The 13,629-nt window shown below is 35.6% G+C and overlaps 1 protein-coding gene across 2 annotated transcripts in view; it reads right to left on the bottom strand.

Moving 5' to 3' along the window:
• Positions 1-13,181, bottom strand: part of LOC126967621 (centrosomal protein of 104 kDa) — a 28,228-nt gene extending 15,047 nt beyond the window's left edge. Inside the window, exons 1-8 of one of the 2 annotated variants that reach the window (XM_050812178.1) lie at positions 13,006-13,181; positions 7,738-7,896; positions 6,972-7,107; positions 5,941-6,028; positions 4,709-4,892; positions 3,183-3,394; positions 2,772-2,939; positions 2,064-2,247 (exon numbers count right to left, since the gene is read on the bottom strand). In XM_050812178.1, the coding sequence (XP_050668135.1) occupies positions 2,064-2,247; positions 2,772-2,939; positions 3,183-3,394; positions 4,709-4,892; positions 5,941-6,028; positions 6,972-7,107; positions 7,738-7,896; positions 13,006-13,045 (1,171 nt within the window). In that variant the 5' untranslated portion in view covers positions 13,046-13,181. Of the gene's footprint in view, positions 1-2,063; positions 2,248-2,771; positions 2,940-3,182; positions 3,395-4,708; positions 4,893-5,940; positions 6,029-6,971; positions 7,108-7,737; positions 7,897-13,005 lie in introns of those variants that run through there. The other variant, XM_050812179.1, reaches the window with a different exon arrangement.
• Between the last annotated feature and the right edge of the window lie 448 nt (positions 13,182-13,629).

The following is a 13,629-nucleotide window of genomic DNA, read 5'->3' as shown; positions in this document are numbered from 1 at the left end:
TTCGTCGATACTTACGTTTAATAAAGTTGCCATTGATTTTCCCATTTGGGTATTTCATGTGAAAATATTTTAAATACTTTTAAAAACATTCTGAGACCTAACGGGCGCAATAAACTTGGCGAGAACATTTTTAAAGAATAATAATTGCATTACAATCCATTTTCATTTGTTTATCTCCCATTTCATTAATGTATTATAGTTATTCTTACGTACATACACATAGTAGATACTCACATGTTTTTTAATAATTATTTTGAATTTCAATTTTGATAATTTTTATTTAAAAAAGTATAGAAAGTAGTAATTAATAATGAAAATTCATCAGGAGCTGTAATGCAGATGGGCGTGCCTCAGGGTTCAATCCTAGGACCTTTCTTATTCTTCGTCTACATTAATGATGTGCCATTCGTAGCCTCGAATGAATGTGAAATAGTACTTTTCGCAGACGACACTTCATTACGTTATAATATTGAATGATATTGATATCATAGCATTCACAGGATATAGATAAAATAAACCTGTCGTTGGAAAACATATCTAAATGGTTCAGGGTGAATAATTTGTCACTTAACGCCAGCAAAACAAAATGTATTGAATTCTCCCTACCAAGTGTAAAAAAGTATCAAGAAGTATAATATTGAATGGGGAACTTTTAAAACTTGAAGATTCTACTTCGTGTCTTGGACTACTGTATTAGATGAAAAACTACAATTACTACCTTTGCTATCAGAAGTAATTGTAATACTACCACAGTCAGATTGATTTATTTCAGTTATTTCCATAGCATTGTCATATGGAATTTTGCTATGTGGGAAAGCAGCTGACATCGAAACAATATTTGTTTTGCAAAAAAGTATAAGGGCCATTTATAATCTGAATTCTAGAGAATCCCTTATTTAAACATAAAAGTATTCTAACAATAGCATCCCAATTCATTTATAATAATATATATGTATAGTAAATGTATAATGTAATATATCTTTTGGTTGATATAGAATCCGTTGTAATTGTATTATTTAGAATCATTTGTTCATCATTTGCTATGTGAGCACTACTTTTGTAGTTATCATGCGAAGGTTTTTTTTTATGGAAACAGGAGGACAAACGAGCGTACGTGTCACCTGGTATAAAGTGATCACCGCCGCCCACATTCTCTTGCAACACCAGAGGAATCATAGGAGCTGGCCTTTAAGGAAGGTGTACGCGCTTTTTTGAAGGTACCCACATCGTGTCGTCCCAGAAACACCGCACAAGGAAGCTCATTCCACAGCTTTGTAGTACGTGGTCTTCCACAAAGCTCCTTGAAAAGCGCACAGTGGTTCGTAAAACGTGGTTCGTCGTGCTCCCTGAATGGCATTGCTTGCGGCGGCGGCGTTGTGTGCCGGGTCGTCTCCTTCCCTAATATATTATGTTCGAAGGGAACGATGGCTGGTCCATGCGTCAACTCATGAACGGGTGCTACTTGTGGTGAGAGGTCGACCTGTTATAGTTAAATCATTGTATCTGTTATATGCAATTACTAATTATGACAATTAATTCAAGCTCTAAAGGTTGATGCATCTAATATACGATATTTTATATTTATACCGTTTATTTTTTACTAATTTTTATGAAATAAATTATATTATTTAAACACGACTCATATATTGGATGCAGCACCTTACAAACTAATTTGTTCGTATATTACAGACATTGTAAAATACTCTATTTGATTGAAAAGAGTGGCCGTTGAGTTTCTTGAATGTTCTTCTCACGAGCTCAACTTTTTCCGAACTAATAGTGACGGTAGATTCAGTAATTTAAAAGAAATATTTATAGTGACGATTCAAAAGCGCCTAATTTAAGCCTAATTGAAAAAAGTTTATGTCACTTTGAGATGATAACTCTCTCGTTGGCGTTGCCTATCTGAGATAACCAAATCCGTAACAACGGAAACAATCATCAACACATTTCATATGACTATGAAATGTAGCTATCATTGCAATTCATCAACTTCTTATCTTATTGTCTTATTTATTATGCATTGTTATATTATACCTTATACCTAAAACTACATGTCTTACCATTAACGGCGTTGGGTGTGATACTTCTTCTGGGGCTGTCCGTTTCTCTTCTTGTTTCTTCTTCTCTTTTGTAAACTTCTTTATATCCATCTGTCTGATCTACTAGATCATGAACTGGCTGTGGTTGTATTTCTATGTTATTGTTTATTGGTTCTATATCTTCTTCTATGTTTTGAACAGGAGACTGAAATGACATTAAGCATGTTATTATTTTGTAACTCAGTCGCTCCTAAGATTTATGTTGTAAATTTGCCTAATATCTATCGTCTAATTTTATCTCTTTATTGTGATGAATGAAACTGCCATCCAATTATGGATATATATTTTTTCTGCCACCTGTAATGTGTAAGCATTATTGTGTCTGAAGGCCGCCGTAGCTGATCAAGATGACGAGCACAATTGTAGTGCCGCTCAGAATTTGGGTTTTTCAAGAATTCTGAGCGGCACTGCATTGGACAGGGCGTACCTCTCTTCCCTACTACTACTACTACTACTACCTCTTGTCCCTTACTGTCATAAAAAATATAGGTGTAACTTTATCAAATGCTTTTGTGTCTTCAAAAATACATCCAAACAATTCGAATGAAAATAGAAAATATAGGATAGCTGGATCAAAAATTCTGACGTTACGTACACTTTAACATACCAAGGCTCCACATTTGTAGCAATGTGGGGCGATTATACCTACTAAAAACAAAAATAACTCACAGCAGAAATATGATTGGGCTCGTCATCCAAGCCGTTGTGATCTTCTTGCTCCACCGGTGGCACTGGTGACTGGATGTCGATGCTGTGGGTGCCTGCTGCCACGGACGGAGACAGGTGATGGGAGAAGTCGTACGCCTGTGGCATTGACGAGTCGTTGCGTGCATCTGGCTGGAATGGGGTAAGTATTTCATATGTAACTATTAATTTTTTTTTGTCGGTACTTTAGGTATTTTTATTACTTTAGTATTACAACCAACGCTAAAATATTAGTTCACGTCTTTTTTTAATCGTGCAAGATTATAATTCATATTTGACTCTGTGATAAAAGGACCATACCAAAAAAAAACCCAAACTGACTTTATGTGTTTTTCATAACTTGGTCACCAATGAAGTTATTCTGCACAAACTAACCCCTTCATCTTCGATTAGGCGCAACAGCTCCGGATCTTCTTTAACCCCCATGAGCGCATCAGAGATCCGGTCCCTCATACGCCTGGCCAGTTCGAAGTCATCTCTAGCGGCCGCCGTTCTCTTCCGCAGTCTCCACCTTCCAATCCTGATACCGGCTGCAGCCAGTGCCGAACCAGCTGACTTTAGGCGACGTGCGTATTCGAATCTCTCTTCTGTAATGTTAACAAAACATACACTTTTATTTAAGTATTTTTAGAATTCAAATATTAAATTTACTTAAAATCTGCGTATATAGTTTATATAAAAAACCTCCGTTATTATCTGGCTATGTTTTTAACAGCGTCATCCATCGAGACTTGGAAGAATTATGCGTCCCTTATTCGTGGGTATGTCTTCTTTCCCTTTCGGGTAGAGACGATGGCTTCTTGGGGACCGTCCACACGAGCACTCATATGGGAGTTATCCAGGCGCCTTGCAAATTAGACAGGTGCCCTGTGATCTGGCCCGTACATTTTTCAAAGCTTAAAAATTCAATGAGGTAACGTTTTCTAGCTTCTAGGGTAACTTACCTTTAGATTGTGACCTAAAATCTGCTTACGGTTAATAGTTTCGTAACATATTTATACTTTATCATTTTGATTATTTATTAAATAAATTTAAATTTAAATATTGTCTGATTTTTATTTAACGTTAGGAAGTTAAAAAGCACTACCCGCTTTAATTACCATTGGTTCTTATAGTGACTTCATAAGGGTTTCAAAGGCTTTCGAGTACCTGCAGCCTTGCAGTCACATGTTAACAGGGGCCTCCTTTAGTGGATGTCAATTAGGTAAGCCTTTGTGTATTTATGTCAAATTTGTGTTTGGTAAAACTCCCATGACGAAGTTAAAATTTAAAGAGACATGAATATTGAAAAAGCAGTCAGTTAAGAAACCGGCAGTTTTCCACAAAAATGTAGTTTTGTAAATTTTATCACAAGCATTGGTGCCGATTCAGAGATATGAAGAATTTAAATACAAATGTTGTATACAATAAAAAAAACTACGTTTAAAAAAACAGACTTCAAAATCTGAAAAGTATGAAATAACTAAAAAATTGATTTAATACGCCTTTACCTTTAATAAAATACTAATATTTCTATGTTACCTATAAATAGGTTTTAAGTCGGTGCCTCGGTTAATAATTATAATCAATGATTATAATGTATAATAACTTGAACAAAAACTAAAAAAGCCGTACTTACATAAAAAACAATTATGTCATCGAGGTAAACAAAAATTGTCTTACTAACTATGCAAAATTTTATGGAACCAAATGGCATCTATTCTGCATCGAACTAAAGAAAAATTAAGTAAATCGGATTATAAATCTCAGAATAATCGGTGTACATACATAAAAAAAATACCGATCGAATTGATAACCTCCCCCTTTTTGAAGTCGGTTAAAGAATTGCTTTTTCAATACATGCTACTAATAAGCTGCGTTACACAAATCCATTTTGTGCACAAAAATAAATTGAGGATTACCGGACACAGCAGTCTTCTTCTTCTCATCCAGGATCCTCACTAGATCAGCGATATCATTGTCCACGTACATTATGAAGGCTAAGTCATCGTATGGCGAGAAACTGACTTCCGCCTTTGTAATGATGATCGTCTTGGCCTCATCTTCCATTTCATCTCCGAGGACATTGACTGCCATTAATGCTACCTGGAATATACTAAGTTTACTGTGATCTGATAATAATATGACCTTAAATCCTCTTTTATGAAATTCGAAGGCAATTAAAATAGAAAAGACAAATCTTTATGTAATCGGCGTGCGATGTTTTATTTTAATGAAAATAAGGATCGAGACGACCAGGACGTTTAGCTGATGGTAATTGATACGCCCTACCCATAACAATGCAGTGCATCTCAGGATTCTTGAAAAACACAAAAATTCTGAGCGGCACTACAATTGCGCTCATCACCTTGAGACATAAGATGTTTAAGTCTTATTTGCACAGTAATATCACTAGCTTATAGAATACATGTGATGTGATCAAGGTATTAAGGTAAGTTATTTTTAATACATATTTGCGAGACGAGATTTCTCTTTTCTTCTATTTCGAAAGATTTCTTTCGAAAGCGTTACCACTCTGATCATATTACCTACCACTGCAATGATCAGAAAACATAAATATCATCAGGTGCTTGTTCCGTGACTTCTCAAAAAATTAAACACCCATCACTGAATTTGTAAAGTACAGCTTCTTTTTGCGGTTCGTCACCAAACTATACAATAACAAATACGACAAAAAACAACGTTCGTTCAATGAGCACAATGCCAACAAAAATAAAAACTGATGAAGACTATTCTAGCACTGCAGTATAGATTTTTATCTCCTGGGGGCTACCCAAGTTTACTATCAATAATCGTTAGCGCTTTTGAAAACTACGGAAGTGTATGGGAATCAGTGATCAGAACGAATAAATGAGTGGAATGGTCAAATAGCCAATAGTAACACGCTACCATGATAGAGAGATTCCCCATGATTGTAACTTATATAACCCCTACTATTTTATTCAAAATCAGCATTCAATTGTTCAAAGCAAACGCACCACTTCTTGTATATCCTCTATTGTTACTACCAGTGTGTACGTGTTACCATCAAGACACGTACGCTCGTTTACCCTATTCCATAAAAAAAACATGCAAGATATAGATACACCATACAAAGTCCATAGAAGTCTAAATGGATTCTGTTAAAATTTACCTGGTCGTCGATGTTTGCGGGTGCGTGGGGGCCGGATAGTTTCAGCTTCACAAATCTGGCAACAGTGGGCTCCGGAAGGGCAGCAGATCTAATTAAAAATTCCATTACTGTTAGTCAGTTAAGGAACCTTAACTTAGCCTAGCTCATGTTAGCATTTGCAATTTGAATTTGAATTTAAAAACCACATGAGGAATGGATCAGGACGAAAAATTATACTATCTCTAAAGTTGTACTAAACTGCACCCCATTATAATCTGTTCATTAGTTTAGGAGTTCACTGGAAACAAACATCAGGACACTGGATTTATATATATTAAGAAGATATCGCTTATTATCTTTCAGGTTAACTGTTTGTTACGTCACTTGATCTCATAAATAAATTAGTATATTTCATTACGAGTGCGGAAAGCCTGCCATTCCAAAGAGTTCCGACAAATGTCTACCCGAGCCAAGGCGCAGCCGAAGGTGAGGGTTGATAGTCGAAACAAGTTGCAATGACGGTTCCGCACGTGTACTGAACAACTATTTTTAATACAGTTGCGAAAAAATGGAGCAATTTAATAGAATAATAAAAACACAATAAACTCACCTAACTAATCATTTATTTCTTATAAAAGTTATAATTCACATATACATTGAAATTGGTACAGTTTTTATACTAACTGGGGAAGTTTTAGGTTGCATATTTACTGTTTGAGGCAAACTATTATTAATCTGATATTGAATCAAATTAGTAGCTTATTTAAAAAAATATTTGCATGAATCATAAAAACTTCTATGATTTTTTTTTTTGTAAAAACTTCGTGGTTGGTTTTTTCTTTTTAATAGACATTATTTCGGCAGTTGGGAAAGAGAACGCACGAGTTCGGAAAAGGCAAAGAAAAAGCTCGAGTATGTAATAGCCTACATCCCTGCAATACGCCACTTTTTGAGCAACTGTATTAAAAAATAATTTTTCGCTGTCGTCACCCAATCAGGCAGTACAAAACTGAAGTTGCTGTACAATACAAAATATGAGTTGTTTTCCATACCGTAATTCTCTCGTCCGCGCCTGAGGAGCTGGTCTTGCTAAAGAAACTTTCCCCACGCTTGTGTAGGTCGCCCCACACGGAGTAGCTGACCCTTCCGACACCAAACCTCCAGAGACTAAAACTTCCACACATGATGCTGTGAATAGAACATGAATTTATAAATATATGCTGGCTAGAATTTTGTATGATAATAAGGGCCGAGACGATTGGACATAGGATGGTAATTGATACGTCATGCCCATTACAGTGCGATGTCGCTCAGGATTCTCGAAAAACCCAAAAATTCTGAGCGGCGCTACAATTGCGCTCGTCGACTGAAGACATAAGATGTTAAGTCTCATTTGCCCAGTAATTTTACTAGCTACGGCGCCCTTCAGACCGAAACACAGTAATGTTTACACATTACTGCTTCACGGCAGAAATAGTCGCCGTTGTGGTACCCATAATCTAGCCGGAATCCTGTGCAAAGGAGCCTCCCACTGGTAGACCAACGTAGTAGTATACCAACCTTAATCTCAAAATATACGAATTCCTTGTTTCATAATAATGATAAAAATAATTAATTCAATAATAATGGTCCCGATAGTAGTTTCTGTAACTTGACTTATAACGAAAGGTTTTGACCATAATCTGAAGAAGCTCTCGTTAGATAGCTGGGTAAGATTCATCGGACCTACCGGGATTCGAACGCGGCATCCCTAAATCAGCAGTCAAGGTCAACTATTCGGCCGAAGCGTCAATAAATTGAGAATTCAGATAGACTCACGTATGAGCTGATGATGCGCCAGCAGTTGCAGCTTGTGAATACTGGTGACAGCAGTCAGGCGAAGGAGCAGTTCGTGTGGAGGCGGACCCACACTGCGCCAGCCTCGCACAGCAGGACCCTGGGAGTTCAGCTCGCATGCTGGGTATGAACTGTCCTCACCTGAAATCAAGTGTGGAGATATTTTACATCAATTAGGTACTTACCTACATTACCACTACTACAAAAATTTTAAAGGTTTTATAGGCAAATAATTAGTACGTAGGCAAATTATCAGTGCTATTCAAGTTCTATTTTTATCTTGCCGGAGAAATTTCATACGTATTGCCGACTTTAACCTTCGATTATAAAACTCAAACTGAATTATTCCCTACACGGTCAGGTTGACGTAATTATAAAGCTAGTCTTGTTATAATGTTACAAGGCAAAGGTCTTTTTTTTAATAATATTGGATAAAACATTTATTACTGTTATGTAGTGACTGTCGTGTCGTAGTACCTACTGTTATCATGTATTTGGTTTAAATGTTTATTTGCAGTGAATACGTTCACTATTTATTTGTGACAATTGAAGTCAGAGATGAAAACATCAAATTTGTTAGCAATTATATAATAACTGATGTCTGAGTGCGATGACGCCCGGAAACGGCCGATCAACCGTTGAGTCCGTGTGAACTTGTTTTGGATTTCTCGCCAGTCTGCCGGCATCTACAGCGCAAATTAAGTGTAGTTATTAAAACACATTCTAAAATATTCGAAAAACTTGGTTGTAATTTTAATTCTGCAAAAATGTGGTGGAATTCACCCAGTTGTTGTCTCTATATTAATTTTTCATTAACCTACACACTCGGATGTTGCTTAAGTTGATGTTGACGAAGATATCTTTCTTCGAATTCCTCCATTATAAAAACGTGTCGCAACACAGTCAACTACAGAATACCGGCAACGTACAATATCGGCACAAGTGATTAGCAAGCAACGTGCTTACACTGTTGCCAGTGTAAGCACGATTCACTTCCTAGTAACTCATCGGTGTTGTTCTCTCCGCCATCAGCTGACAAAATCTGTTTTAGTGTACGCGAACCTTTATATTGTCCAATGTTGCTAATATGGGTAAAAAAAAACCCTCCGACTACTATTTCGGAGACAGCGGTATGATGTCTATATTATAATGGCTTGTTTCCTTTAGTCCAACGCTTCTCCCTTAACGGTCGCCATACTTAAGCTACGGAAGGGTTAAAGAGTCCTGAGCGGTACTGCATGACATTTGGCAGGGCGATCAGGTGCAAGTTTGGTTCCTCTCATCACTTTTTCGGTCCTTCTCTTTTGTAAATTGTTGTTCGATACTAACTAATAAGTAAAAAGTTTCTCTGACGTCCCGTTGAGTTCTATTGATTCTACCACCCTATTAATTTTGAAATTATCAGTTAAATAATGACCAGTCAAAATCAAAGTCCTAAAGTCATCTTTTAAATACGCGACATGGTTCTTAGGTGCACTATTAATTCCCGTAATAAAGGGACTCTGGGGTTTCAACAACTGCATTTGGCTTTATAGGTACTTTGTGTAATGCTATCACAGCAGTTTGGTTCTATGTCACTACACTCCATTTTAATAAGTCAAGAATACATTTTAACACACATTGGCGCGAAAATAAATACATAAATTTGTAATTCAAACGTAATAACAATAACTGCTTCTTTTAGACATAAAAAGTATCATAGCCAGACTGAGTAGGACAATAAATTTTCTTCAAATATAACGGTAATATTATTCAAATCTTCAAATTTTTCAAACCTTGTAAAGTGATGCATTTTTCTTGCTGTCTTGTTCTTCTTTTCAATATGCTTATAACTGCTACGTGCAGTACATTTAATAAGAGCCTGTTTTTGAAATGTTGATATTTAATTTTTACGTAAGTAGTCTTCCCAGCAAACCTTTCATTTAATTAGCAATGGGGATGGTTCATTAAAAATGTCTGTGTTGTTAATTCTTGAGGATATCAATCAATAGGAGTAGTTCTTGAGCGCAAGTAGACATTTCATGGAGACAAATTAAACCGGTCTCAGTGATGAACTGGGTACACTAACTTTCGCATTAAATTGAAATTAAACAACAGTTTATCGAAGAAGAGGTCCCCAATGAAGCTTCCCTGAATGTTAATCCAGGATATGCTTATCATAAAAATGTATTGTAATCGAAACTGGAGGATTAAAAACTCAAAATCCATTTATGATAAACATTAAATATTGAAAGTTATATAAATGTAAAATCTTACCAATGAGGCCGTTTGTTTTTTCAATAAAATATCAGTTTATTTAGATTTTAGTAGATATAAGCCCCGAGATCAAACCCAAGTAGAAATAATGAAATGTTTAAGAATTGTGTTTGTAAAAAAAAGCCCCAAAAGTACAAGTTAGCTTAGTAACAGAAGAATCGGCTATTGCTGATTCTTCTGTTAATAAGGAATCGATCCCGGGTACTAAGAGAAGTACCTACTTAAACATTGGTCTATCTTCATTTTCAGTTATGCCCATAACGCCTGAATAAACCTATAAAATACATCGTGAATAACTTTCCCATCAAATGCGACAAAGTCGATCATTACCTGCCAATCACTTCCGATACACGTCATTATATTTTCAACATAAATAATTTGACATTTTCAACACACTATTGATTTTGCTTAGCTTTTCATTACTTTATAATGTAACTAGTAAACTTTGACCTACTTCTTGTAGATCGATAATGTTACATACTACACATATAACAGCTGCAATAATTATCCTGCATTCTTGACACATTCACACTTTATTGTCCAGTGAAAAAATTATCTATGTTTGACACAATATGATTAAGCCGATACAAAACTGAATCCAGAAAAAAATTCAATCTGAGATTGCTAGCCGGACGAATAACTAAAGTTAAAGTCAAAAACACTTTTCTAGCGTCCATTACGTTTTTATCAAATTTGCACCGTTTCGTAAAGCTTCTTCTATGTAGAAGAATAAGAAAGAACTCAACAATTTCTATTCAAAATTTATTCATTTAAGTACACACAACAAACAGCAGGTATTTTCAACTACAATTTATTAGGTAAATAAACTAAAAAGCAATTAGAAAACTATTTGTGAATAATAATCGTTTCACTTTTGACTGACGCCCATTCTACGATTAGTGAAACTTTTAACTGTAACTTTGCCAATTTCTGTATTTCCCTTTATAATTCAAGAGCAGCTAGAAGGATCTTCATGAAAATTCGTATGTAATAAGAAGATGTGACTGCCTAATGGATAAGCTAGATAATATGATATTTGCTACTGCTTGAGAATGTATTCCCATTAAATTTGTATTAATTACAACTATTTTTATTGCTAAGAAACACATTTTATATAAGCATAAAATATTAAATCATCTTTGCATCTAGTAGCTAGTTTATATTTTAAGTGTTTTAAAACCATTTTTAGTAATTTTGTGAACAACGATGATCGACGGGAGGAACCGAGACAAATTTTAATTTGACGAGCTTGTTGGACGAATTGTAATTTACTCAACGTCTATCAAGTAACGGATCGTAGATTTAAGTCCGTATTCTAGAAGGTACAATGCTTTATCCGTGATCGAGAGCAAGTATTAGAATTACCATTATTATTTATACACTGCTGCCATCTAATAGGAAGGTTATTTATGCCTTTGCGATAGAACTGTGGGGATCTATATTCGACAAACTGTGTGAAAGCATTTTATACTACCTCCTGAGCAGAAAACTTTTTATCATGTAGATTGTCACGTTGTCCAAATCACGAAAAAAATGGTAGTCCGATGGAACAAGGTCTGGCGAATATGGAGGGTGAAAAATGGTTTCTAATTGCAGTTCCTGTAAAGTTAAAACGGTTTCTCGTGCTGTATCAGGTCTCGCGTTATAATGGTGAAGTTCATTGTGGTGAGATTCATGAGTCGGGGCTGTTTCATTTCTAGTTTTGCTATCATTGTTCGGAGTTCAGCACAGATACATCTGCCGTTATTGCTTGACCTGATCGGAGAAAGCTATGTGAATAAAACCATGCTTACATTGCAATGCATGCACCTTGCTTTAGGACAAGTTGCGGCTTTTGACCTGGGGTCACCCATTGCATTTTTCGCTTACGGATATTGTAAAAAATCCACTTTTCATGCATGCTACTGCATGTCACAATTCGATCTAATATTCCTTAATTTCTGTATCGATTCAACAAGGCAACACAAGTTTCAACACGCGTTTCTTTCTGCAGATCAGTCAAATCACGAGGCACCCATTTTTCATATTTTTTTATTTTATTGATTTGGCGCAAATAATTGGATTGGCAAAGATTTGGAGTCAATATTATTGCTAAAATAACGTTAAACCATGCTGCTAATTCCTGGGTAGTTTGGCTGGGATTGGCTTCCACCATCTCATTTAATTCATTGTTATTCACTTGTGTGGGCACGTGTTTCGTTAAATAAAAGTCTCCATCACGAAAACGTTTAAACTAAAATCGCAAGGTGCGTTCTTTATCATTTAGCAGTCGAACTGTTTCCGCCGCGTTAGTTCCGCGTCGGAACTCGTATTCAAAAATCATTCGAATTTTAGAAGTATATGGATACTTCTAAAATTCTTGTTGTCCGAGCTGAATAAAAAAAAAACAACTGAAAGTCGATAACCGAATGTTGCAAATTAAAAAGAAGAACTACCTACATAGGTAGGTACCATGTGAAAAAAGTTTCCCTCGAAAATATCAAACCATGAAGGTTCTATGTAAATTTAAAGTTACTACCTATTACAAAAAAACGGCAATTTCATACTTTAATCCCCTAATATTTTGTGAAATTCGTTAATATATTCTGGGTAAGTATCCATGTAAATAAATTAAACTTTAGATTGTTAATGATTAGAAGATAAATTCATTACACCCAAAACTCGAACTACTTTTTTCGGTCTCAGTGTAACATTAAGATCAAATACATTTGAACCGGCTGACACCAGATTTGCAATGCGATGATGATCGTCTATTATCTTTCGTCTGACGCCTAATGTAGATGTACCTATGTGCTGTGAGCCATCATCAACTTCAACTACTTTCAAAATTTGAAGTGTTGTTTATGTACACAAAAATAATCCGGCGTCTAACTAAATTGTAAACGTTACATATTCCTCTCTTAAGCTTTAAAACATCATCTCAACGAGCAGCTCTAATTCGTAGTTGACCTCCTTTTAATTGCCACTTTAATATAAATATTGTATAATACTCACTCGTTGCATAAACCACATGAAATGGCACACGTTTCGGCATTTTTCTATCTTGTATTCCTTACATTTGGTTTCTTTCCCATATTTATAGCCAGTATTCACAAATACCACACGAAGATAACACTATTTTATTTTATAAATTAAATAAAAGGTTATATATATTATGTCAAACATTTTAAATATTGCATAAAATAGGAGGGATGTGCTTGGACGAAGTTTAATAATGGAACTGACTAGCTGGTACTGAGTGGCCAGTGTCTCCACTCTCCAGACTTAAATGCTGTCATGGGATGCAAAATCAATATTTAAGTCAAGTTTGTAAAAAGCGCCATCTTTTGACGGGATGTTAACAACGTTGGGGGTTATGTTATTAGGTGGTTAGGTTACACTCAACAACCCCGAGGGTGACTACTAAGTACCTACTTACTATGCAGTGAACATAATAGCCAACAGAGGGCGACATCTCAGTGGCAAATGGCAATACCCATGTACCTATCTATTACTCACGTATTGCAGCGGCCGAAAAATTATATGAAATTAAATTTATCCTTATTTTTGTTAATCTATTGAATATTTTGTACGAAAACGACATAGGCCAATTACAGCTTATAAACAAGTGTGACAGCT

Source organism: Leptidea sinapis, chromosome 13 (assembly GCF_905404315.1).
Source record: "Leptidea sinapis chromosome 13, ilLepSina1.1, whole genome shotgun sequence".
NCBI classification, from domain to species: domain Eukaryota; kingdom Metazoa; phylum Arthropoda; class Insecta; order Lepidoptera; family Pieridae; genus Leptidea; species Leptidea sinapis.
The sequence above is the reverse complement of the archived record's forward strand: the minus strand, read 5'-3'. Positions and strand labels throughout refer to the sequence as shown.